The 26010-nt window shown below is 33.6% G+C and overlaps 1 protein-coding gene across 1 annotated transcript in view; it reads left to right on the plus strand.

Moving 5' to 3' along the window:
• The window catches only part of RhoGEF3 (Rho guanine nucleotide exchange factor 3), a 941311-nt gene that overhangs the window by 903667 nt on the left and 11634 nt on the right, over window positions 1–26010 (plus strand). Inside the window, exon 18 of the mRNA XM_072521630.1 lies at window positions 25654–25954. Coding sequence (XP_072377731.1) covers window positions 25654–25954 — 301 coding nt within the window. The remainder of the gene's footprint in view (window positions 1–25653; window positions 25955–26010) is intronic.

Genomic DNA, 26010 nt, shown 5'->3' on the forward strand with positions numbered 1-26010 from the left:
AAGTTCGTATTCAGCAATAGATTCCTGTTCCGAAAAACGCCAAAGTATTCTTTGAAATCTTTATTGCTCAGGAGCGAAAAGAATCTGAGTAAACATGGATTTAATATCTGCAGTAAAGACATATTTATGAAACCTGAATTTAAGCAATAAATTGACAAGATCATTTTGTAATTTTGGACCTGAATATAACGTATCGTTTAAAGACGGAAAGTTAGGGGCGTGTGCGGAAGCATCAAACACAACGCGCAATGGAGTAGTACTGGACTCCTTGTAAATACAATGGTGTGGTAGATAATAAGCATTATTTATTGCCGTACTTGGCTGAACAAGATTTAAATAATGATTATCTATGAAACTTTTGATAAAGCTTGAATATTGAATCTTAAGTGATTCATTTTTGGGAAATCTGCGCTCTAAAGAACTAAATCTTTGTAAGGCTAAACGTTTCGTGTCTCCAAAAGAAGGTATTTTGACGTGACAACGTCTTAAATTAGGTTGTGGCTCGGAGTCATTCATGAAAAAGTGTAACGCCCGCTCACGTCTGTTACAGTGAGTCACCGAACGAGAGAGAGGCCCGCCGGACCGGCGAATGCCTTGCGTCTCTCTCCCACTCAAACATGATCGGTCCGCTGCGCGCGCAGCACTAGAGAATTAGGCGCGTTGAATCGGTGCGTGCTTCCGTGCTTGTGTCTCTGTCTTTCTCGAGCGTTCTTGGCGTTCAAGACACATTACAGCAGAAACACTTCCTTTCATTTCATATTTCTCCTATCATCGTCCTATCCTCAACAAAATCACTCAAATAGAAATTAGTTAAGTTTAAGTTTACATGTACAATGTTTTAGTAAACAAAATATATTTCTATAGTTAAAATTTGTGCAATTCTTATTTTCATTCAATTCCTTGTTCCTATTGTGCAATTTAATAATATTCATATCAATAAATATTCTACCGAGAAAAAGACGTTGTCACGTAAAATCTTCGCCCGTAAAACCGACTTTACAGGCAACCGATTTTTTGTTTTTGAAAGGCAGTTTTACTACAAATCTGCCCTCGGAATTTCTATAAGTGGTATGAGTATACAGCTTCTCACAGAACGAGTCTTCCGGAGAATAAGATTTAACTTCTGGTACTTCCTCAATGGCCCAGAATTGTTTTAATGTCGCATCTAATTGCTCAGAATCATTAGCAGAAAATGACGTAAAAAAGGAATGAATATTTGTTATATTTGTAGGTGGAATATTTCCCATCAAAACATAACCGAAACTTGTTTCAAGAGCTGAAAGCTGATCATTACGGGTTTTAATAATTCCTCCTGTTAAGATGTAAGGAAAGATATTTGCTCCTAATAGAACATCAACTTTACCTGGAATATTTGCCATTTTATCAGCCAACCTTAAATGTTGAAGATAAGGCAAGTTGTCTAAAGAAATTGGAACAGTTGGCATATTTTGACAGATTTGAAGAAGAATTATTGCATCTATCTCGCAATGAAAGTTTATGTCATAAGACGAAGAAATGTTAAATTTTACGCCTGATTTGGCTGGGGTGCACATTCTATCAAGACCTTGTATCGATAAAGCCGCATTGAATTTAGGGAGACTTAATTTGTCTGCACATTCTTTATGGTACCCATTAAAAAATTGTCTTTACCTTGTCTTGTTTTTTTTTTAAATAGGTACAAAGACTTTTCGCATAGATACGGTATTATAATATTTTCCATTTTCCTTGAGTTCATTACATTACAGAAAGCGGTTGTTGTCCCTCACAAATAAAACCTGGGAGTAAGTAAAGTAGGTGCATTAAGAGCTATTTTCAGCCTTAAGCTTAAGTATAGTAGTGTGGATGTTAGTGACCGTTATCGGCATCTCAATTATATAAAAATAAAGATAGTAAATTGCGGCTAATCTCCCGCCACTGCATCCAAAATTAGAATTAACATCAAGTGACTCGTTATCTATAGAGATGGATGTTCAGGAGTATTTTTAATATACGCTTATATTATTTGAAGATTTGCCTCTGGTGAATACATCAAACATATTATGTAAACATAGTCGTTTGCCAAATGTTAGTAAAGAATTGTTGACGAAACAAAAACAAATTAAATATTTTGTGATTAACCAGATTCATCGAGTTGTGAATGAATTAATTAATTTAAAAAATGTCTCATATCAGTGTAATTATGATGTCGTCTTTTCGTTTTATTCCAAACAACACGAGATATATTTTAGGAATCTTGCTTTAATTCTGATGAACCATTCCATTAGTGCGAAATGGATTCCGGTGAAAAATTTCGTTAATTAATTTTAACTATTAATAGAGAAAAAATATATGTAGTGGTATTTAGTATGTGAAATAAATCAAATAATCTACAGAGGTTTTATTTCACAGACTCTACTATTGTAATATTTAAAATTTCAGAATATAATTTCGTTTAACATCAGTAGGTGCATTTTGTGCTGTATACATGCAGGGCCGCATTTAGGTCAATTGACGCCCTAGGCAATTATTCTCTAATAGCCGCCCTTTAAACACGTACCATTTTTAAGAAAAAAAAATGCAAGCAGAGTTTTTTATTTAAATAATAGTTATTTATTGTACAAGACGATAAAATTGGACTTTATCTTCGAGAGCGTTTTTTAGCGTCGAGACGTCAGTCGAGACGCTAATTATGCTCGAGAAGATAATGCGATTTTATCGTCGTGTGCAATACAACATTTTTTTCTATAGCAAGACTTCAAGTTCAGGTGAAAAATAGAATTTCAAAGAAAATTGTAATTTTTAGCACAAAAATCGCAATTGTGTTGCTCCGTTGCTAGGGATATGAATTACTCTGTATCCAATATAAAATCAATCCAGTACCTCGAATCAAGTGTTTAAGCAAACGAATACAAGTTGTGAGTCTCCAAAAATAGATATTTCTAATAATGTTAATTGTAAAATTTCAGTTGTTTTTAATCCTTAATGTGTTTGAATTTGTAAATTTTATTGAATAAAAAAAAGTTAAATCATTTTATCTACTCTTGCTGTTAAAGTGTCACTTTATCTACCCTTGCGGTTAAAGTGATACTTTATCTACTTAAAACAGTTGTTATAGCAACACTTTAACATTAGCTATGGAAAAAAAATATTAAAAATGGATTTAAACTACGATGTGTATATATATAACAGGAAAAATTGTCATTCCAGTTCGATCACATCAGAGATAGATCTCTTCCTTGATTTTTCTTTGACAAAATCATCTATCATGTCTTCATAATTTATTGCCTTTGTTACGTCACTTTCTATGGACAAAATCGACAAATTGTTAAGACGTTCTTGCGTCATAATTGATCGGAAATTATTTTTAATTCTTGACATTTTCGAAAATGACTTTTCAGCGAACACGTTGGCAACTGGCATGCACAAATAAATGAGCAAAGCAATGTCAAAATTAGGGAAAATATCTTTCAATCCACTCTTCTTTAAATATTTAGATATTATGTCAATTGGTGATTTTATTGTGGTGTCCAAATGGCCCTTTAAGTGAATGCATTCATTTATGAATGATGTATCTAGGCCGTCTTTATAAATTTGTATAAGATTTTCAGATTCTTTAATAATTTCTTCATTGTTTAATTTTGGCAACACGAAAACGTTGATAAATAAGTCGATAAGATTCCAGACGTCTATTCAGATCTCTTATCAGTGTCGATTATAATATAGAATGTGTGGATTTTCATCTCATCACTAGCTGAAAAGTTAAGTTCATCATCGGCTCCCTCGTCAAATTGAATTTTTCTTTTTCTCTTTCTTATTTCTTTATATGTTTTATTTGGACTTAATTTTTTGGCTTCCTCTTCATAAATGGCAAAATTATTTCTGATTGAGGTAAAGTAATTTGAAAGAGCCTCATACTCTTTAATGACAGAACCCAGATCCATTGCAGGACTCTGGACATACTTATTGGATAGGTTCACTCTTTCTAAGATATGTTGCCAAATGACAACTAATAAAACCATTTCAAAAGTGTCCATTTGTTCAAATATAGAAAGTACTTGATGCTTCACAGCTGCAGTTTGACATTCGTCGTTAGAGATATTAAAAAGCGCATTTTTTATTTCGCTGAAGCTAGTGTGTAACGCTTTAGTTACATCCGCCCTTGTGGACCACCTATGTAGTTTCACTTAGAGATTTCACAAGAAGTGATTTTAAGCTGTCAGTCAAAATTTTTCATCTATATGTGGAAGCCAAGAAAAATGAATATAATTCTTGTAAAAAAATAAAAAAGGAAGTGGCGTTCAGACAGGATTCTGCTGCCAAAGATCCTACCAAATTGAGAGAATGACCAGAGCAAGGTAGATACTCAGCAAGTTTATTGTAATTTTTTATTCTGGCCTGCAGCCCTGAATATTTGCCAAACATATTGGATGCGTTATCATTTGACTGGCCGCGACAATCATTTAAATCAATGGTATATTCCTCGATAAGTCGAAATCACTGTCGATTCCAAAGCAGCAGATTTGTGATCTTCAGATGGAATATATTTAATAAATTATAAATAGTTTATAATATATTATAAACTATTATAGAATAGTATTTTTCTTGCTTTAATTCGCCAACAATTCTTCTTACTTTTCTTCCCATCAAAATTATTAGTTCCTCGCATATCGTGTTTGACAGATAATAATTAAAGTTCCCTTAACCAATATTTCCAAATTTAGTAAGGTGCCCGCGTAAAAAAGGGTCAAATTCTGCTATGAGTTCTAAACGACCTAAAAAGTTGCCGTTGCCGGACGGTCATTAAATGTTAGAATAAGTGAACATCAATCTTATATTAAAAATAGAAAATTTGATAGATCTCAAATATGTAAACACGCATGGAATAATGAACATAGGGTTCAATGGAATGATTCAAATATAGTCCTAAATGAAACGGATGGTAAAAAGAGAAAAATCAAAGAAGCGGCTCTAAATATGCTAAATGAGACCAATTGTGTCGCGAATTCCTCGGCAGAATGTAGTAGAATCTGATTACCCATATTAAAAGAGGAAGTTATTAAGAGGAAAATAAGTACCAGTTTTAGTAAGTCAGTAACATATAGAGGATACATCATTTATGTTTTTTAATTAACAAACATATTAAATCAAAATTTAGTGTTTATTGAAAGTAAACTAAATGTACGACCAAATACTTACCATGTCGGGATAGTATTATCAGGTTTTTTTCCTGATTTTTCCCTCATAATTTACTATGGAATCACTAACAGGAGAATTTTACTGTCATCATGGCATGTGTTTGTCTTTTTAAAGACGAATTACTTGCTATGATTTTTTTCTGACGGATATTCTCAAGTTAAAGTTGATTTCATGTAATCGAATGAACTATCTTACAATTAAAGTCGTCCCAGGAACGCAACTCAACAATATTGGCAATATCATTTTAAAGTCGTCTACTTTAAAATGTATAATGTATGTCTGAATTGTTAATATAAATGAGTCAGATAAAATTAAATTATTAGAAGAATTTTTCACCAAATAACAAAAAAACAAAATTTGTTTAATTTACTAATGTTTGTATTTTGAGAACGATTTAAAAAAAGTAGAAATTGAAACGTCAATAAACGTACTTTAACCTTTAATTGTGGCTTATTCCCATTTAAATAGTAATTTCCGTTCTTTTTGAATGAATAGTGTTAAAATAATTCAATTTGTTTTCTAGAAATGAATGCCTACTTCTATTCCATTGATGGATGTACTTAAATGTAATTCGATTTTAATTTTTTAATATTTTTTTGTACAGTATTTTTGCCGCCCTCTCGTAATTTGCGCCCTAGGCAACTGCCTATATTTCCTAATGGATAAAGCGGCACTGTATACATGAGATCAAGATTCATTTCAGCATTCATTTTGTCAGGCTCTAAATAGTTCTGCACTACTGCGTTGAAACTTTATTTCCTTACAACATAGAAGAAAGTTTTTAAGTTTATTGAATGATGATTGTACTACTTCAATATGTGTCTAGATATCTTTGGTTTGGTCTATATTTCATGCTATCCGTGTGTCCAAGTACTTGCAGGTATCTGCACTTGCAATTATAATAGTGTCAATAATCAGTTGGATGCTTGTAACTGCTGATTTAGTCATGGTCACGCACTTAGTTTTCTTCAAACTGATCTTAGACCCGTATTCATGACAGTATACATTAAGGCGTTGCATTAAGTTCTATAAATTATTGGTGGTATTCGCCATTACTACTGTATCGTCTTCAAAACGTATGTTATAACAAAATTTTTCCATTGATACATATATCATCCATTGAATCTGACAGTGTTTCTTTAAAAACCGTTTCATTTAGATATTGAACAGGAGTGGGGACATCATGCAACCTTGGCGGACTACTCTCTGTATTTAGATATCTCGGAGTTTCTGGTTGTTAACTCTTTCTCTGGCAGTTTGATTCCAATATAGATTAGATATAATTTTTATATCACGACTGTCAATATTATTGCTTTTTAATATATCTTCAAGCCTTTTATTTTAAAACTTATCATATGTCTTTTTAAAGTCTGCAAAACATTAGTACATGTTGTGATTCATGTCCATGCATCTCTGTGCCAGTACATTCAAACCGAACAAAGCATCTCTTGTGGCCATCATTTCTTAACCCAAATTGTAAGCCGATAATTTTATATTCAAGAGTTTTAACAATTATGCTGTTTATTTTTAACAAAAGTTTTAAAGTTATTGTTCTGTGGTCTGAGCAGGTTCTTGCACTTGACTTTTTGGGAATTGCTACAAATCGATTACAGCCATTGCTTGGGGATCATGGCAGTCTGATATATTAGATTAAAGTTCAATCATTACATAAATAACATCTTCATGAATGAATTTTAATAATTCGATGGGCATCATCTGGTCCAGTAGCTTTGCCGTCCTTTGTCTTTTTGATGGTATAGATGACTTCTTGTAATGTTGGTGGTCCGATATACTTTCACCATAACTATTTAATATTTATTAAGAAGAATCGTTCGAGTAAGACCTGGAAGGAGCATTAGATAATATCTGTGTAAACTATAGATGACACCGTACCAAGCAGCTAAAGATCGTTAAATACTAATAGAATAAATCTTTGATGTAAAAGAATCTCATCGGATAAACTTTAGTTGTAAAAAATGCCTAAACTTACGGTAAGTTAAAATAATATCAATTAAACTCAACAGTACTACGTTAATGATGTGACTCTGCTACGGACAGAATAAATCTCTTACCTTATAATGAATGAATAACGATATGCAGGGATAACTTGGTACTACATCCTGCCTTGGATGATGGATAATAACTACTATTAAACTTGTGATGTATCCCGTTTATTGGTTGCTTATGTACACACGTACATAAGTACATAAGTACATAGACATTACTTAATATATTAAGTATGGCTTACGAGTAACTATAATTACATCTTGACTAAATGAACTACATATTACGATTGACTAACGAACTAATATTAATCTTCGACCTCGATTCCTCGTCTATTCTTCCTATATCATAACATCTAGGATGGAATCGGTCAGCTTTGGTATATATGTGTAAGCAAGATCACGATTGGATTATTTGCAAGTATGCAAACTCAAGTAATTTGTTAAACTTACACATTACGTGTGTCCCCGATTGTGATTGAAATCAATTCCAATAAAACAATAAAGCAATGTAAAATATTACTTTGGATTGAATATTTTTTATGAATCTTTAATATCTCAATATCCTACCACAACATCTTGCCCAATCGAAATCAGGATTGGAACCAGTTGCAACAGATAAAATGCAGACTAGAGAAGGTCAGAAACGCATTCAAGTCTAGATAAGAATTTAAGTCTTTCTAGTATATGTGTCTTCAGTACAGCAAATGGTGTGGAGGCATGGACCCTACAAAACCAGCGTAAAAAATAATTTTGGGTACGTTATTAGAAACAGAAAGTACCACCTTTTCAAACTAATAATATAAGGAAAGATCGAAACAGGGATTTAATAGAGGAAGAACCTCATGGTTCTTAGAGAATGTCTAGATGACATCGCCTTTGAGAATCTTTCGTCCATTTTTTTATTTAAAATATTCATGGTTATGGACAGAAAATCTAACTTGTTCGTAATAGATGTCGCCACTCAAACGTCAATCATCAATGTAACTATTTGATTTGATAATAGTCATAGTGATTTGTATGTAATTGTGACGTCACTCGCCATCAATTTACAGCCGCTTGATAGCAGCATCGATTTTATAGAAAAGTCCATTTTAAAAACGTAGCAGATTTGAACGACAGAAGACCCCCGTTTTCATGCTTGTCGTTTTCTTTTAAATTTAATTTTGGTATAACGTAGCGGTAGCCATCTCTATACTCGTCTGCTGGCAGATATATAGGGAAGTTGATTTGAGTTTTATTGGTCACGTCTACGCTCGATTCCTTTTGTTTTTGTTCTGTTTGTTCTGTGTAAAGGATATTAACTGATTTATACAATGAAATGTTTATAATTTCACCCAGAGATAAATCATAATCTCTTGTGAAATAAATAATAAAAGGGGCATTAAATTTATATTCATAATACATAATTATTGCAATAATCTTTACACTTTACTATAAAATACATAGTTTTGCCTGATAAAAAATGTAGAAATAGCTCTAAAGACAGCATCATTGATTTAAATCTTTTTATTAAAGTATCATGTAAATAGCACTTCAAGTGGTTTAGCGGTAGTAAGTATAAATAAAAATAAAATAAAAATAAAAACGTTTATTTACCTTAATATTATTACATTTTACACCTAAGATATTTCAAATTAAGATATCGTAGCCTTCTTTCTTGATGTACCGCTTCTGCACAGCCTACAGTTGCACTGCTTCCTCTCGGATCTTGAATTTTTCTGTCCTGGACTCCTTCGCTTCTTTTTCTGTAGGTACTTGTTTTCGGCATCGTACCTACTTTGCTGATTGGTTGTTTTCGGCCTCCACCCGGCTAGACCCTGATCATATGGTCGATCAGTCTATGTGTTGATCTGAACATCCTCTAGATCCGATTCTTGGCAAGGATGTCTCTGGTCTTAAGGAGTCTTCTTGTGGCTCCTTTTCTCAGCCACCTCCCTCAGTGGTGTGTACTGGAGCCTTTCTTTTATGGTTGCATTTTTTATTCTTTCTTCCCATGTTGATCCATCGATGATCCTGTAGCATGACGTCTCTGTAGCTTCTACTTTCTTCCAGTTGGTTTCCGATGTGGAGCTCCAAACTGGGACATCTTATAACATAAGCGATCTAAAGTAGGCCTGGTATAACTGAATCTTCTTGGCCTTCGTAAGTGGACTGGACTTAATAATATATGGAAGAATTATTATTTTATCAGCATTTGCTTTTAGCTTGATTTGTAAAGTTTACCCTTTACTCTTCGTAAAGTTGAGTTTCCTGTCGAGACGAACTCCTAGGCACTTGACTGAATCTTCTGACTGGATTCTGTTTCCTTCCATTGTTATTTCTACTACTGGTGAACTTGTCTCCAGAGTTGCTTTTCTTGGGCGTTGATTTTGATCTTCCATTTTTCGGTGTATCCTGTAATTCTTCCTTTTTTTTCTATGTTTTAAACTATTCTTCCATCATCATTTCCTGTTGCATATATTGCCGTGTCATCGGCGTAGAGGGCTGTACTTGTTCTTGGATCTTTTGGTAGGTCTGAAACAAAAATGTTGTATAAGATGGGTGAGATACTGCCCTGAGGCGTTCCTTCCTAGATTTCTAGAATTCTGGTCGGCTGAAACTTAAAAGGTTCTGTTAGTTAGGTATATGTCGCATATATTAACTAAATAATGACGTAATCCAGCTCTGTCCATCTTATAGCTCTCTTCCAGAGCATGTCATATGCCTTCTCGATGTCTAGGGTGCCCATTCCTGTCTTCTGTTCCGTGTTGAATCTAATCTTCGTGTCGCTGATGACTCTTGCTAGTTGGAGTTCACAGTTTCTTCCTTTTTTGAATCCGTACTGGTGCTTCTGAATGATTCTTCTTCTTTCTGCGGGCTTTATTAGCCTTCTGTGGGTGATTTTTTCCAGCATTGTTCCTATTGTTTCCAGTAGTGAGATTGGCCTGTAGCTTTCCAGTCTTCTTCCGTCCTTCCTTGGTTTTAGTAGAAAATCTTGGCATGCTTCCAGTTAATCGAAAAAGGCGCTTTCTCCAGGCAGTATTTGAAGATATGGTATAGTTGTACTATTATCTTCTTTAGTAGTTCCTTGAAAGCAATGTTGTGGATTCCTTCTGTTCCTGGTGCTCTACTTCTTTTAATCTTTTAATGATTTTGGCAACTTCTGTTGGGTTGATATAGTCTTCCTCCTCTACTAAAAATTCGTTTCTTCTTCCTCTACTATTCTTTCATATTCTGCATTGGCCTTCTCGATGGTTCTTGCATCCGACATGTTTTGGTTTTGCCTGTGTGTTGCTGCCATTCTTATTGCGATTACATCCACTTTTTCTTATGTTTCGAAGTGAATTCCCTCGTCGTCTATGATTTTCGGCATATTTTATTTTCGTCTTCGTTTGGCTTTCAGCATTTTCTACACGTTTCCATGGTTTTATTTTCTGCTTTCCTGATGTTGTTGTGTCACTTGTTTTTTGTGGGGCTCCTGAGTCTTCGGAAATTCGGAAATTTCGGAAAGTTTGTCTCCGTACTCCTTGAATTCCTGTCTTCTGATCCTGTTTCTGACATTGATAATGTCCTTCAGCTCGTTCAGTATGATTAGTCCGGTATTGTTCGTCATTTCTTTGGGGATGTTGTCCTCCATAGCTTGCTGGATTTTCCTTGTTATTTCTTCTATTTTTCTTTCCGCTTCTTCTGTAGTTTGGCCAGATTGCTTCCTTCCATGTCCATCTTTCTACTGGTTCCACAGTTGGTAAGTTTACTCTTGACGTCATTCTTTCTGTCACTGGTTTGTGGTCGGAGCTGCATTCGAAGTGAGTTCTTACATCTTTTATGATAACATCTTTGGTAATGAATGAATGAATCAATGGTTTGTCTTGGATTGGGGTTGATCCTTGTTAGTTCGCCTGGAGCGAATAACATCTTGTTTCTGTCTTCACAGTATCTCAATAGTATTGTTCCGTCTCTTGTGATGTTGTGGGATCCCCATGTTGTATTTTGTGCGTTGAAGTCTCCTGCTATGACTACGGTCTCCGCTGAGTTCATCATGGCGTCTAATTCTTCCAGAGCTAGATCGTTGACTTTTAATTAGTAAGATACATACTAATTGACTCTTTTGCCCTTAATTTACTATCTGTCCCGCTATCTTAACATAATACACACCAACAAAAGTTGGTTTGGTTCCAAGTTTTTAAGTTTTTTGTGTTTTTGGATTTTAAACTAAATTATTTGTAACCCCTTTCATCTAATCACATTGTGGCATTCGGATTTTTGCAGAAATAGTTAGGTGATAATTTCAGTAATAATAATTGACTTATCTTCCCTCTAAAATGTGTCGAGAACATTACTAAAAAAATTAAAATATTTAGAAATATTTTAAAAAATATTTAAAAAATATTAAAAACATTAATTTTTTTCTACTTTTATTGCAGGAACCACTGCTCGTAATTCAACTTTGTTTCTTTTATAAGAAACGTCTTTTAACACAGTTTCCTAAATTTAATTTAATCCAATAGTTACCGAGATATTATATTTGTTTATAAACCAAAACATTGCAGAGGCCTCCAAATAATCCGATTTCAATTCCATAAAGTACGTTAGATAGGCTAAGTGTATATGTAAAAAAACTGGATACTTCTATATGGTCTAATTTTTGTTGGGCAAAATTTAAAAAAAAAATAAATTAAAAAAAAATTAGATTGCAAAATTATTATGCGAAATTTATTGAATCGATATAATTGAAATTTGGTGTACTGTTTTATTATGTTTTCCAGACGAATTATGGAGGTCCTAAATGCAATCTAGTGGTTGAAAAACATTGAATAAGAAAAGGCTTGCTTCCCCTCTTTTTATATTTATTTTCATTTTGCAGCAAGGGTAATAAATGAAAACATTATTGACCAACCGTAGCTTATAGAAAATTTAATTGTCGCTATTTTATTTCCTCCCAGCTCTGCTCCAAAAAGTTATAAGCAAGGAAAGTAGAAAAAAATCGATGTTTTTAGTACATTTTAAATATTTTAATTTTTTTAATAATGCTCTCGACCTATTTGATAGGGAGGATAAGTCAATTATTATTACTGAAGTTATCACCTAATTATTTCTGCAAAAATCCGAATGCCACCTCTCACATCCAAATTTAGTCGTTTTTCACAGATCCACCATGGTCTATTAGTCTATACAAAATATATCAGTCTCTTTAATAATTTTTATTTTATAAAATATTCTATAATATATTTATAAAATATAAATGCCATTAATATGCAGTGGTCTTAAAACTGAACATGTTGTTAAACAGTTTTGTTAAATTAGAATGCAATTATGTTAAAGCATAAGACAATTATGATACCATGATACCTGATACCAGAACATAGCATGTAAGAGAGCATACCTTCGAGAGCCGTGAAATATTTTCTTGGTAGATGTGTCACAGAGAGAGCTCGATCAAGTGGAAAATAAGGACGGCTCAACTACGGATAATAGGCTACGCCCAGGTTTCGTTAACCCTCTTTCAAAACTCTGATGCGGGTCTGGCTTAAGAACCCGAAAGAATGGTTTGAGTGCAGTAGTGCAGAAGTATTTAGATCAGCGATCAACGAGTTCCGCATAGTCATGATGATTTCCACATCCGATCTATCTATCAATCTATCTATAGTGCAAAATCTATTCATGTGTTGAATATAGGCCTCTCCCATTTGTCTCCATTTGTCTCTGTCTTCTGTTTGTCTTTTCCACATTGGACTTGCGCTTTACTCAATGTCATCTTTCCATCTCATTTGCGGTCGACCTCTTGACCTTTTTGCAGTATATGGTCTCAAGCGGCCAATTTCTTTATTCTATCTTCCATCCTGATATCTTTCGTTATGCCCAGCCCATTTCCATTTTAATTTTAATGCATGTTCGACAGCGTCTGTTGTTTCGGTTTTGCATCTTATCCACTCGTTCCTCTTTTTATCTCTCAACGATATTCCCAACATTTGTCTTTCCATAGCTCTTTGAGTTTTCTTTATTCTATCTGCTCTTGGTACACGTCCACGTCTGGGCACCATATGTCAGAGTTTTCCGAATGCAGCCCATCCCATTCTTATTCTTCTGGTTATTTCTTTAGTCTGGTTACTTTTGTCTGTTCTGATAGCTTGTCCTAAGTAAATATATTTTTGGACGTGTTCTATGTTTGTTCCACCTATGGTAATTACTGATCTGTCTTCTGTATTAGTCATTATTTTAGTTTTCTTTAGATTCATTTTTAGTCCTTTCTCAAGAGATGTTTTTTCTAGGTCTGAAATCATTATTCGTAGTTGTTCCATAGTTGTTGCTATCAGGAGTACATCATCAGCGAATCTTAGATGATTTATATATTTCCCGTTTATACAAATCCCTTTATTGTCCCAGTCTATAGATTTAAAAATGTCTTCCAACGCCAGAGTAAATAGTTTGGGTGAGATTGTATCCCCTTGTCTGACACCTCTACAAATTCTGATAGAGAATCAGAATCACAACATCCGATAGAAGATGGTATTTGAAGAATAAGAAGGACTCTGATATTAGTGACCATCCATTCCCTAGCTTCCCGAGGGTTTAGAATGGGCCAGTAACGAACAAACAAAAGCAGCAATGTACCTCAGCAAGGAAGGAAAAAGGTGTCCAGCAGCGAAAAGGAGCTGCTCAGCGAGGAAACGGTTTAATTTTCTCGTGACGCTTCTTCCTCGGCCAAAAAGAGATGATAGCACGTGATAAATCCTGTCCGAATGCCATAAACATATGTATATACAAAGGGTATACACAAAAGATCTATCAGGTCGTAGAATGGATAGATATATCTGGCCATAGATCTACAATCTACGGAGACACCGATGTTCTTAATCAAAATTTTACTGAACTTATTTCCCCTAAAGCCTCTTCTGCAACGAAATTAATTGTTATTTAAACAAATACACTAATTATTCCTATTAATTTTCAATTATCAAAAGTTTCAAATATGAAAATTTTCTTTTAACAATTTAAGGGTTATATCAGGTAATTATTAATTTAAAAGATTTTATATTTTTAACTAGTAAGGAAATAATAAAAGGTCATTGTCAGGTCATTAATTCAATATAACACAGTATTACATAATAATTATTACTTGTCAACTCATCGTATATAGTTAAAAACATCATCACGCTAACTCAGGTGTTAGCATGCTTTGTTGTATTTTGATTTAGGCTAAAATCAGATTCAGCGTTTCCAAAATTTATAAACATGATTTCGTTAGCAGCAGTAACTATAATTTTCATAATGGCATTAATACGCTTATGCTTATAGGCTAAAGTAAGTCCAGAATAGGTAAGTTATCAAAATAAAAATTATCGTATTTATAAATAAAAAATATACTGTACGCCTATGCCTAAATCAAAGTCTGCTCCATATCAGATGAGAGACCGGATGGCACATGGCACGCTTATTGGGTAAAAAGGGCAGTTGGTGCGTTCCCTACTACTTTCCCCAAATACGTCTACACCCTGCACTTAAGCATTCAAATCATCTCATCTCAAACGTCGCAGGGAGTCTGTCTGAGGTTGAAATTATAGTTCCGCTAGGGATTTGCAGAGGAAGAAGTGTTCGCTACAAGCGTTGTCAGCTGTGTTTGTAGACAGTCTGTCTATTTATGTGTGATGAAAATATAAATATTGTATTTTAGACTTTTCTCAACCGCGGTTTTAGTGTAGTGCTGCTCATGAAAATATCAAAGGATGATATAGTTATGTTTATTTCAATGATATGGGTAAGGAATATTTTTTAATTATAGCTGGAATTATAGCTTTTTTAATTATAGCTATTAGAATATAGCTGGAACATAAAATACGGTTGCATATTACAACTGCATTTAAAGAGTAAGGGAGAAAACAAACGATGTCACAAAAGTAACTTTTATTAACTTTACCAAAACGCTTGTTACGGTCTTAGAAATAAATAAAACTACATGCCAATATTTTTAAGTAGTTTATTACTATTTTGTTAACCCTTAACTACCATGGCCAAAAATAGTAACATTTGTACCATGGCAGGGTCAAATTTGACCCCCCATTGTTTTTTGTATAAAAAATATTCTTTTTTTAACTTGTTTTATTTTAAATTATTTTGTTTACAGCTACTTTTACATTTATATAAAAATAAACGAATTTGTTTAATTAGATATAACTTTATTTAAAAAAAACTTTTGTATTCAGTCAAATTAACATAGCTATGCACTTTCTCGAAGTATAAGAAAAATAATAACAATGTGCAGTTTTTTTATATCCAATGGTGAAATCTAGGTATCATAGCTCCTACCTAAAATAAAAAAAATCGATTTAGATTTCGTATCTCAAAAATAACAAGCATGATTTTACCTTAATTTTTAACACAGCTTATGCATAACGTCTGTATGCGGGAATGATTTTTGCTAATAAAATCTCGACATTTATCGCACGATGAGCTTTCTTTCTTTTGGTTTTTGGAATATGGACATATTTTACACCTTCGCCTCTTTTTTCGTCGTTGTGGCTCTGTATTTGCGGCAGGCATTGGTTCCTGAAGTCCGGAAACTTTAAAAATGGCACTACGAATTTCTCTCGGTAAACAAGTTTGCTGAGCTCTACGAGTTAAATGGGCCTTAATAAGTTCTTGACCTAAAGTGGTTAGAAACAATCTTCTTTCCATTATTTGATTTTGCTGAACTCCATTAAAAATTACGTTAGCATTTAATCCTGCAATGTCCAAAATGCGAAACCATATTACTTGAGGCCATCTACGAGTTCTTCTGCCAGTTTTATAGCATGCACATTTCTTATCCAATGAATCCACCCCACCTTTTGTCTCGTTGTAAAAATTTATAATCTCTGGCTTTCCATTAACCATTGTATTGAAATGATGCATAGTTGACACTAACAACACTGCACGATTTTTCTTAGGAACAAAAGATACAAGGCTCTCGCTTCCTGTAAAACCAAAATAAGGCAGAATTAGGTGGCCTGTTTTTTTGGGGTTGAAATTCAGCAGGAACCTCTCTTTTATTTCTTTTTAGAGTTCCAACATATGAAATTTTATGGCTTCTCAGTTCTTTTATGAGCTCAATGAACGAAAACCAATTATCTGCTGTTATGTTTCTATTTGTACCAGAAATTGTTGGAATAAGTGTCAAAACATCTAGAGTGGGGATGGATAACTTTTTTGGATTTGCTCTGCGTGTATCTTTTCCAGTATATATAAAACCATTTAGCAAATAATGTGTCTTAGAGTCTACTAAACAATGCATTTTCAGACCGTATTTGTCTGGCTTATTTTTGAGATACATCCTGAATTGGCACCTTCCTCTAAATGCAATAAGCATTTCATCTATTGTAAGATATTCACCACAGCTATAATTGGACTGGCAATTAATTATAAACATATTAAAAATATGGGATATAGCTGCCAGTTTATCTCCGTGCGCAATACGTTCTTGTCTAGTAGCTGGGTCGTCAAAACAAAGGCTTCCAAGCAAAAAATAAAATCGGTTTAGTGACATGGTTGCTCGAAATATATCACGGCCAGTACCATTCGTAGCAAATAAAGACCTTAAATCTTCATTATTGGTTTTAAATACCCCAGCTAAATATATTAAGCCTAAGAAGGCCTTTAATTCAATTATGTCAAGATGATTGGTATATTGACACGATAAATTGTGTAAATTATATTTAGAAGCCATAGTAGTTATTCGTTCATTGGTTTTCTCAAGAATTTCTTGCAATATATCGTGGCTAATAATACATTCCCAAGCATCAACTGGTTTCTCTGGCATACTAGCTCGAGCTTTTCCAATAACACCAGGTAAATGACTAATTAAATTATGCTTACGTGTACGAGAAAAGGTGGGAGAAGTTTTAGACCACTTGTACCTATTTTTGCCATAAAACACATCCCTTGAGTCAGCTATATCACTTTCTTCACCCGAATATTCACTACCAGTTTCGGAATTATTAATTTGCCAATTTTTTTCGTCATTATCGTCCCATTACTCTTCACTGTCTGTTTCGTGATCACTGTGTTCACTAGCCTGGTCTAAAAACTCACTGTCACTATCTAGTCCATTGTCCATAATTTTTTGTCCCTCCTCTTCAAGTTCTTTCTGTGTCAGAGGACGTTTATTGCGACTACATCCCGCCATTTCAAATTACTCGTTAATTGCACTAGAAACACTTATACCATAAGCGGGTCAAAATTGACCCTATGCGTGCCTAACTCTGCAGTAGTAACAGATAAACTAACGGAATTTTCGTAGATCGATAAATCACCTACCGGTCGAAGATTAGCAGAAAGCGCGCAATGCTCAATCTATGTTTCGGTAGCGAAGCTTAGCATTAAAAACGCGGGGGGTCAATTTTGATCCCGCCATGGTACTTAAGGGTTAATATCTAAACAAAAGAATTTGTATTTCTTTCTTCTTGATTCTAGTTGATAAAAAATAAAAACACGTTAACGTTGCAAATAACTGTTTAAAAACCAACAATGTCCATTTTCGACATAAACTTACATAGAGATTTTTCATTTGTATAGCAATGTTTCATAAAATTCTTTATTTGAAAGACACTTTAACAATTGTAAATCGTTATACTTAGCTTGGGAAATTGGAAATGGTCCATGGTATGCTTGACTTGGAAGCTCAAATTCCCCATCTTTTAATTTTCTTTTCTACTTTTTACTTGTTATTTACTTGCTTTCCAAAATGCCCTCATAAGTGGTTCGGTAAAAAACCAATCCTCGTTTTCTTTCATCACTCCAAGTTCTCTTACTTTCTGTAGAGCTATTGGACACTTACGCATAAATTTTTCTTGCAGAAAAGAAGTCCACTGTTTTCTGGTCCATGTCTATAATTTTGAACGGTTCTGGCTTTTTTCTTGCATCTTGGTAACACATTTATTCAATCTATGGGTAGTTCCATCCTAGTCTAGAATTGATAGATCTATCTGGCCAAAGGTTGCGTTTATCTACAATCTACGGAGACACTGATGTTCTTAATCAAAATTTTACTGAACGTATTTCTTCTAAAGCATCTCATGCAACGAAATTAATTTTTATTTAAACAAATACAATAAATCCTATTAATTTTAAATTTTGTAAAAACATAGAAAGTTGTCTCCTATAATAAATATCGTTAGTGCTGATGTTGGGTAGCGAAATGTTTTTAGCAGCTCGTTTTCTATCTTAGAAAACTTGGGCAGGAGTTTTGTGCAATTTATTTTCCATAGATAGAGCTTTTATCTGTGCTGCATCGTCAACGGAACGAAGAGTCTTGATTTTTGCATTAAACTCACACTTACTACATGTATCTGCCCTAGGGTATCCATAAAAACAGATGCAGCAGGGTACTAGCTTTTCTTTAAAAATTTGAAACATTTTCATAATATTCAACTCTTTACTTAGATACAATTTTTTGGATGCTATAATGACTCAACCTGTCCCAAAATAAAGCAATGTGTTTCTGAATCTGGGTACTCAAATCAAGTTAATTGACGATGTTTTGAAGAATGCTCTTTTGTCGACAGGAACAATTCCGGAAGTTTTCAGTGAGGTTTTAATGTGGACCCACTTAGATCTCGTGATACCTTGCATTGCAGTAAAGGCACTACTGCAGACAGATATTTTTTCTATTAAGTTTTCCCTCTTCACTCGTACTCTGTAGCGGTAGGTAGCATCATGATGTTCTCCATCGATTTGTCATGACATTCATCTTACAACTGGCAAGACAGCAATCAAGCAATTTCTTTGCTAGATCTATGTCATACTCGTAGCATTTTTCAATTGACTACGTTAATAGGTGTATGGCATCTATGGTTGACCTTCCCTTTCTAAAACCCTACTAGTATTGTCCTACTCTTTTTTCCTGTGTAGTTCTCAAGCCTGTTTTTAAGATCGTCGACAGTATTCTATATGAAGTATTCAGATATTTGTCCTTTTCTCCAATCCCTTGGCATGACCTCTTTCTCCCAAATATCTGTTCTTAGCTCATACATCCGTCGCATCAATTCCTCTCCTCTACTTCTAATTAACTTATTATTGATTTCGTCCGGCCCTTCTGCTCTCCCTGTTTTTAGTCGGTCCACCAGTTCAGTAAATTCATTTTAGCCAGGAGTACTTTGTTACATATTTTTCATCTTGTATATCTAGATCGCTATTAATTGTGATTTCTCTGTTTTTATATACGTGAGTGCAATGGTGTATCCAGTTGTCTTGCTGATTTTCCTTTTGTATAGTGTGGACGTTTGGTGTTTTATCATCTTATATTCATTTAATTTTTCTTCTGTTCCCAATTTTATCTATGCAAGTCGTTATTGCTTTTTCTTTATATCTTTTCTATGTATTCATCGTCACACCATTCTGTTGAGTTCGTCTCTCGTCTTTGTCCAATTGTGTTTTCATTTGCTTCAATTATACTGGTTTTTGGTATTCTTCCAATTGTGTTATACGTCCTTTTTCTCAGAAGTTTCTAATTTTCTTGTTAAATCTTCTGCATATTTACTCTTAATTTTTTTATATTTTAGCTTGCCTAAATACCAGTTTCTTTGTCTATTTTGTTGAACATTTGCTCTTATTATTTTCATTTTCATTATGTGTTCCGAATCTGCATTAGCTCATCTGTATGACATGACGTCTTGAGTTTTTAAAACCATTTTTTTTTATAAATATGATCAATCTGGTTGCCGTCTCTTCGACCCGGAAAGATCGAGGTTATTTTATGTTTTTTTTATGATTTCTGCTGAAAGCTGTTTCATTTTTTTCCTTGCTTCTCTTTCCTTGCATAGTAGAGTGTGGAGTCTTGTTTGCTATTTTTTCCTTCTTTTTCCGCCTTATCTCCTGAAGTGCCAGTATGTCTAATTCGTATTTTCTCATTTGCCTAGCTATTTCTTGCATTTTTCCTACTACTAACATAGTTTCTACATCCCAAGTTTCGATTTTTTACTTTGTCCTTATTATGATATTATGATTCTTCGTTTTGTATTTTTTTTCTGCAATCTCTGAATTATTCCCTTTCAGTTAGTTTTTATGTTTATCACATTCATATCCATTTCTGTTTGGCGTGAATACGTTTTTTTAACTGCAGCCATAAGCGGATCGTTTAGGAGGAGTACTTTTGTTCATAACTTTTTGTCTTGCAAAATTTCATCATTTGACTTAACATTTAAAAAAATTTTTTTTATAAAAAAAAAGATATTCTTATCTTAAGTTCCTATGACGCACAGTTTTTGAGAAAAATCGATTTGTAGTTTTCTTGTATCAATGATTGAATCCTTGAAACAAATTCATTTCTAATATTGTGAATAATGGCTATGGAAAATAAACAAAATAACCGTAGCATTAATGAAAATGTTATTCATTTGTGAAGATCGTTTATGAGCGTATATGAGTTGTACTCTTTTTAAAAGAATTATTGCTACTTTTCAATGAAATTTCTCGCCTCTCCTGATTATACACATGCGAACAGTATAATATATAGTTGTGGTTTTATCGTATATATTGCACAATTCTTATGTATTTATCTAGAACTTACAATTTCATATAACTTTGTGTTTTGTTTATGAGTATTCTCTGTAATTGGACAACCAGCAATTACTAGAAATATTCACAAATACAAAAATTCTAATTATCCCACATAAACGTACAAACACCCAAGACGTAGGAATATTAGTGTTACGACCCAAATTGCTTCATTAGAAAAACAAACCCCAAATAGCTACAAATAAAAAATCTATAATTAAAACCGTAAAAATAAATATTTTGATGAGAATGACCCTCTTGCATAGCTTCCTTGTTTTTGTGTCGATTATGTAGCTTGGCTGGCTCTGAGCTTTGCTTTGGTTGTCTGCTGTCTCCATGAAGTTATTAACACGTAATTATTGCAGTCATTAGTTTTTGGTAAACATTCCACATTCAACTAAACTCACTCTTTACTGAACTGTCAGTGTTAGTTTTATCTCGTGTGTGCATTCAAGTTGTTATGTTTATTTCTGTTATTTGGGTAAGAGCGCTCGTTTCGTTTTTGTAATGACTGGATTTATTTGTGTTCGTTTGTTGCTTTAGGAAAATACCAGTGTCAACATAACAACATACTTTTTCTTGAAGAAAATAAACGCTTTGTCTTACAAATTTAAACAATTTTAGTTATCTTTTTCTTTTAATAAAAATACAATAGAGGAGTTTGCAAGAGAAATTAAGAAATAACGTGTGGTGGAAAGATTTCTTCTTTAACCTTTCCGTGACCGTGTGGGGTATTTTAGGTACCCCATATACGGTTTTGTTTTTATAACTTTAGAAAATATTTTTATTTTTTTTTTCTCCCTCCAGATAATCTTAGAAAATATATTACCAGATACTTTTGTATTGAAATCATACGCGTATAATCCTTTCGTCGGCCAGCCAAATAATGTAATTATGTGTATTTCGGAGACAATAGCACGACGTAAATGTTATACTGAAAAAGAATTACGTAAAGTTTAAGAAGAGAGTGACAATAGTGCTGATGAATGCAAGCTCAGTGATAGTGAATGAGAAAGTACCGACAATGTTGAAACAACCAACAGTTGAAAAGACAGTGCATGAAAACGGGTCAGTTAACACCGGAGATAAAACGAACAGAGAATATGCATGTTATCATTAAGGTAGGAAATGGCAATTTAGGATTTTTATGGAAATCATTGATATAGCTGCACTCAATGCCTATATTATATTCACTAAAAAATTTTCCGATTGGAAAAGTAATTACCGAAGTAGGCGAAGCATTTTTTTACAAAACTTGGCACAAGAACCTGCACTCTCGGAACGCTCTAAACCGGAAACAGAATAACAATAATTTTTACAAAACTGTAAAAAATGCGATAGATTTATTTTTTTTAACAGCAATGTTAGATTGTCAGAAACCCCTGCTAGAGGGATTCAACATTATACAAATCGAAGATGCAGATTTGTGCCAGATCACGGGATAGGAAGACTAAAATATCAAGTAGTACATTCTGCAAACCCATTTGCAACATACATTGAGAAGAAAGCAAAAACATTGTACATAAACATAATATTTTTGCAACATATATAAAGTAGATTGGAACGGGTTTTTCGTAGAAAACAGAAACTAAAATTATCTGGTATGCCTACACTAATGCTAATCCTCAGCTGTGACTGACTGTAAAACGGTAAAACTTTTACTTGATTAGTTACCTGTATATTTATTATAAGCCACATTTAGTGTAAACTCCCATTGTTAATTTTTATGACTTGATTACAATGTTCAGGTTACAGGTAGTAACTACGCGGAAATTTTAGGTGTTTATTTCTAATAGCAGATGGACGGAACCCTAACATATTAGAGCAACAGTAAATTTACAAAATCTTTATAATAGAGGTTTTTTTCTGACAGAACTTTTATCCAGTTCTCACGTTATGAAGTTCTTTATTCTTGTTTAGCATTGTTCTTCATTGTAAGTCTTCTTCACAAGGGAAACAATCTGTTTGTACTAGCAGAATAACATTGTTCTTTTGTATTATATATACAGGAATATATAAGAATAATTCTTCTATCTGGTTATACTAACAGATTTGATTTTTTTTAAAGTATCAGTTGTTAACCGATTTTCATTATTTTCTTAGTTCTTACTTAGTTCTTGGTTATACACACAGGAAGAAATAGAGAGTAACCTACAGAGAGACATATATAAGATAGAAACAATATTAAACAGCTTATTAAAAAAGCCACAAAAGTAGTGTCAACGCAAGCTTACAAGGAAAAATGAAAAACTCACAGACAATACAAGAAACCTAATCCAAAAAAGAAGGGAAATGAAAAATAAGCATAAAACGAACATAGCAGAGCTAAGAAATTTAAACAAAAACATTTCAAAAGCCGTTATGAAGTCATAAGGAGCTTTAAAACTAAAGAAAGAACTAATAACACGGAACAAAAAAAATCTAAAAGTCCTACAACAAAAGTTAAAGAAAGGAACAAGGATTTTATAACTTAAAAAATAAACAAGGGCGTGCATATATGAACAACAAGAGATCCCGAAAATCATTAAGGAGTAGTATAGAACATTATATAGTCGAGTTGAACCCATTCCAGAGATAAAAATCCTAGTAATACAGAATCAAGAATCAGAGGAACTTCGGGATAAATACCAAGGAGGAAATTGTATCAGCCTTAAACGGTATGAAGAACAACAAAACACCTGGAGAAGATGGAATTGTAAGTGAAATCATAAAACTAGGAAGAAAACGCGTCATAAAAACCTTAAAAACTCTTTATAATGCCTGCCTCTTTGAGGGAAGCCGCAGACCGGGACCTAAGCTAGATTTTCACCAACTACTAGAGCAAGCCGGATTTAGGAGTAGCTTTGGAACGAATGACCACCTACAAGTAATAAAGAAAGTTTATGTTTAAGAGAAAGTTGTAGAATACAACAAGCTATTGTTATTAATATTTGTATAATTTGAGAAAGCATTTGACTCAGTTCAGCATAGCTCCATGTTAAGAGCGCTTATAGAGTGCTGTATGGTCATAGATACAAAACTCTACTTAGTAGCACAACAGCTTGAAGAAGGGGCAAGGGGACATCATATTTCCTAAACTATTCACCGTTTTGTTGTCTAGTGCTATGAGGAACAATAATTGGGAAAATATTGGAGTCAACATAAATAAGAAGTTTCTGAAGCTTTTATGCAAGAGGCAGTATACATTGAAACATCTGGATTGATCGTAGCTGAAATCTAAATTAATAATTTACGATATGCGGGTAATCAAACAATCGCTAAAAGTTGGATACACCATTTGGACAATGGAAAACGTAGCGTTCGATGTAGACGGATGTCATGGCTGTGCAAAGTCAGAGAATAATTCCACTGCTTCAACCTTCGAAAGAAGACTGCAGCTTAAGAAGAAGAAGTAGTCTTGACGTGGCGTTTTAGACTCTAAAAGTAGTGAGTATTTTATGATTGTCTAAATGTCGTACAACATAATGCCAAAATGACATAAAACTAGTTAAGATCGTCCTGAAAGGAGTACCAGAGCAAAAAACGTGGTGGGCGACGGCCTAGACAAGACATGTCTGTGTCACAATAACTTGTTTATTTGTATTTTGAAAATGATTTCTGAACTGGAAGTTCAGACATGAATAAAATGTGTAATTTTAATAAAAGTTGTGGTTTATTCTCAGAAAACGATGAGCACAAATGTAATTAGGGAAGCTAACTGCGCGTAGTAAACAAAGAGAATTATGATGATTGATATAATTAATGTGTAGTTTTTTGACAAGGTAATAGTGAGCAGACCAATATAGTCATATCAAAAAATTTATAAAACGAGTGGAAAAGTTTAGCGAAGATGTTTTTGTTTTTCATAAAAATATAACTTTTAATAAAACTATTTGTGTTAAAAGTACTAATAAAAAATATAGAAATACTAATACTAAATAAAATTTATTATTTTATTTAACCATCTTTTATTACCGTACCAAACGATCGTTGTTCAAAAGATAATATTATTTCTTCTAGAATCCTTTGCTCGCCAATTAGCAAAGAGTTTAATTACAAAAACAAAACTTTTTGATCCAGATTTACCGGCGGTTTAAATTTATTCTAAAACTCTTTTTGAATATAAAAAAATAGCAATATGGGAAAGGTAGGAACCCGCGAAAGTTTTCCCAACTGAAAGAAACATCAATCTTGCGTATTTAAAAAGTTCGAAAAAAGTTGCCCCTAGTCTTTCAAATACTCTTTTATCCGAAGTGATTATAAATATGAAAAAACTTTATATTTTCGAACGATGTTGTATATGGATCCAGACTTTTTGTAAAAACTTTGTTGGAAAATATACTATTATACAGGAAAATGTAACATATTGATGGGGCTTTATTATTAAAAAATGACGAAAGTAAAAGATTGTAAAGAAACATTTTTATAGCTATGTGGTTGTGTGTTTCCTATAAATTAATTTGATCTCGAAAACAACCGATAGTTATAAAAAATGTTTTTCAACGAAGCAAAAAATCTCATTGTCCATGGCAAGTAATGAAAATCGATTCCAAAACAGTACGAAAAACATGCCGGTTGCGCATACACTTCAACGTAATTTTTAAAGCGAAACTTCTATACTGGCGTTGTATTACCTTTTTCTCTAGACTAAAATGCTAAGGTTAGCGTCACAGAACTAGCGCCACAAGATGGCGTCGTTTTTTTTTTTTCGAGTTAGAAGCAAAATTTAAAGCAAATTCGTTGCTAGCATCTGTGACGTCATTACTAACTAGATACTTCTCGTTGGCAACTGCGATATAGATTAAGTTCGTGATTACGCTCTTGCTTCAAAGAGGATATCGGAATGTTTTGACGCAAAGTTATGAAATAAGGTCAAGTATTTTATATAGTATGATCATTAAGTAAATTATAGTACCATAGTATTGACTATAGTATATACATAATACGACCTTAAATATTTATATTTATTATTTTCATTTTTTTCCAGGCTGATTTAAAACAACGCGCCCACGACAAGCACCAACAAGTTCGCAGGACCCGTTCTGACTTGGGAGGTCGTCGTATTTTAAATTGGGACCGTTCGATTGGCAGAATGTTCTCATCTCCGGGTCCTCCAGGTCTTCAAAGCCGATCGCAGAGTCCCAGAAAAAAACCACCCGATACTCCGCCAGATGGAGTAGTAATGCGAGGAAGGGGACCATTAGGCCGGCGAGGAACTTTAAGGAGATCTTTGAGCCAACCGTTAGACATCGATAAGTTGTCGCCGTTGATGAGGGCTAAAAGTGGAGGTAAATCAGTAGATATTTATTAGTATTACCTGCTATAGGAGAAAAAACACGAGTGC

Source organism: Diabrotica undecimpunctata, chromosome 2, assembly GCF_040954645.1.
Source record: "Diabrotica undecimpunctata isolate CICGRU chromosome 2, icDiaUnde3, whole genome shotgun sequence".
In the NCBI taxonomy this organism is placed as follows: Eukaryota; Metazoa; Arthropoda; class Insecta; order Coleoptera; family Chrysomelidae; genus Diabrotica; species Diabrotica undecimpunctata.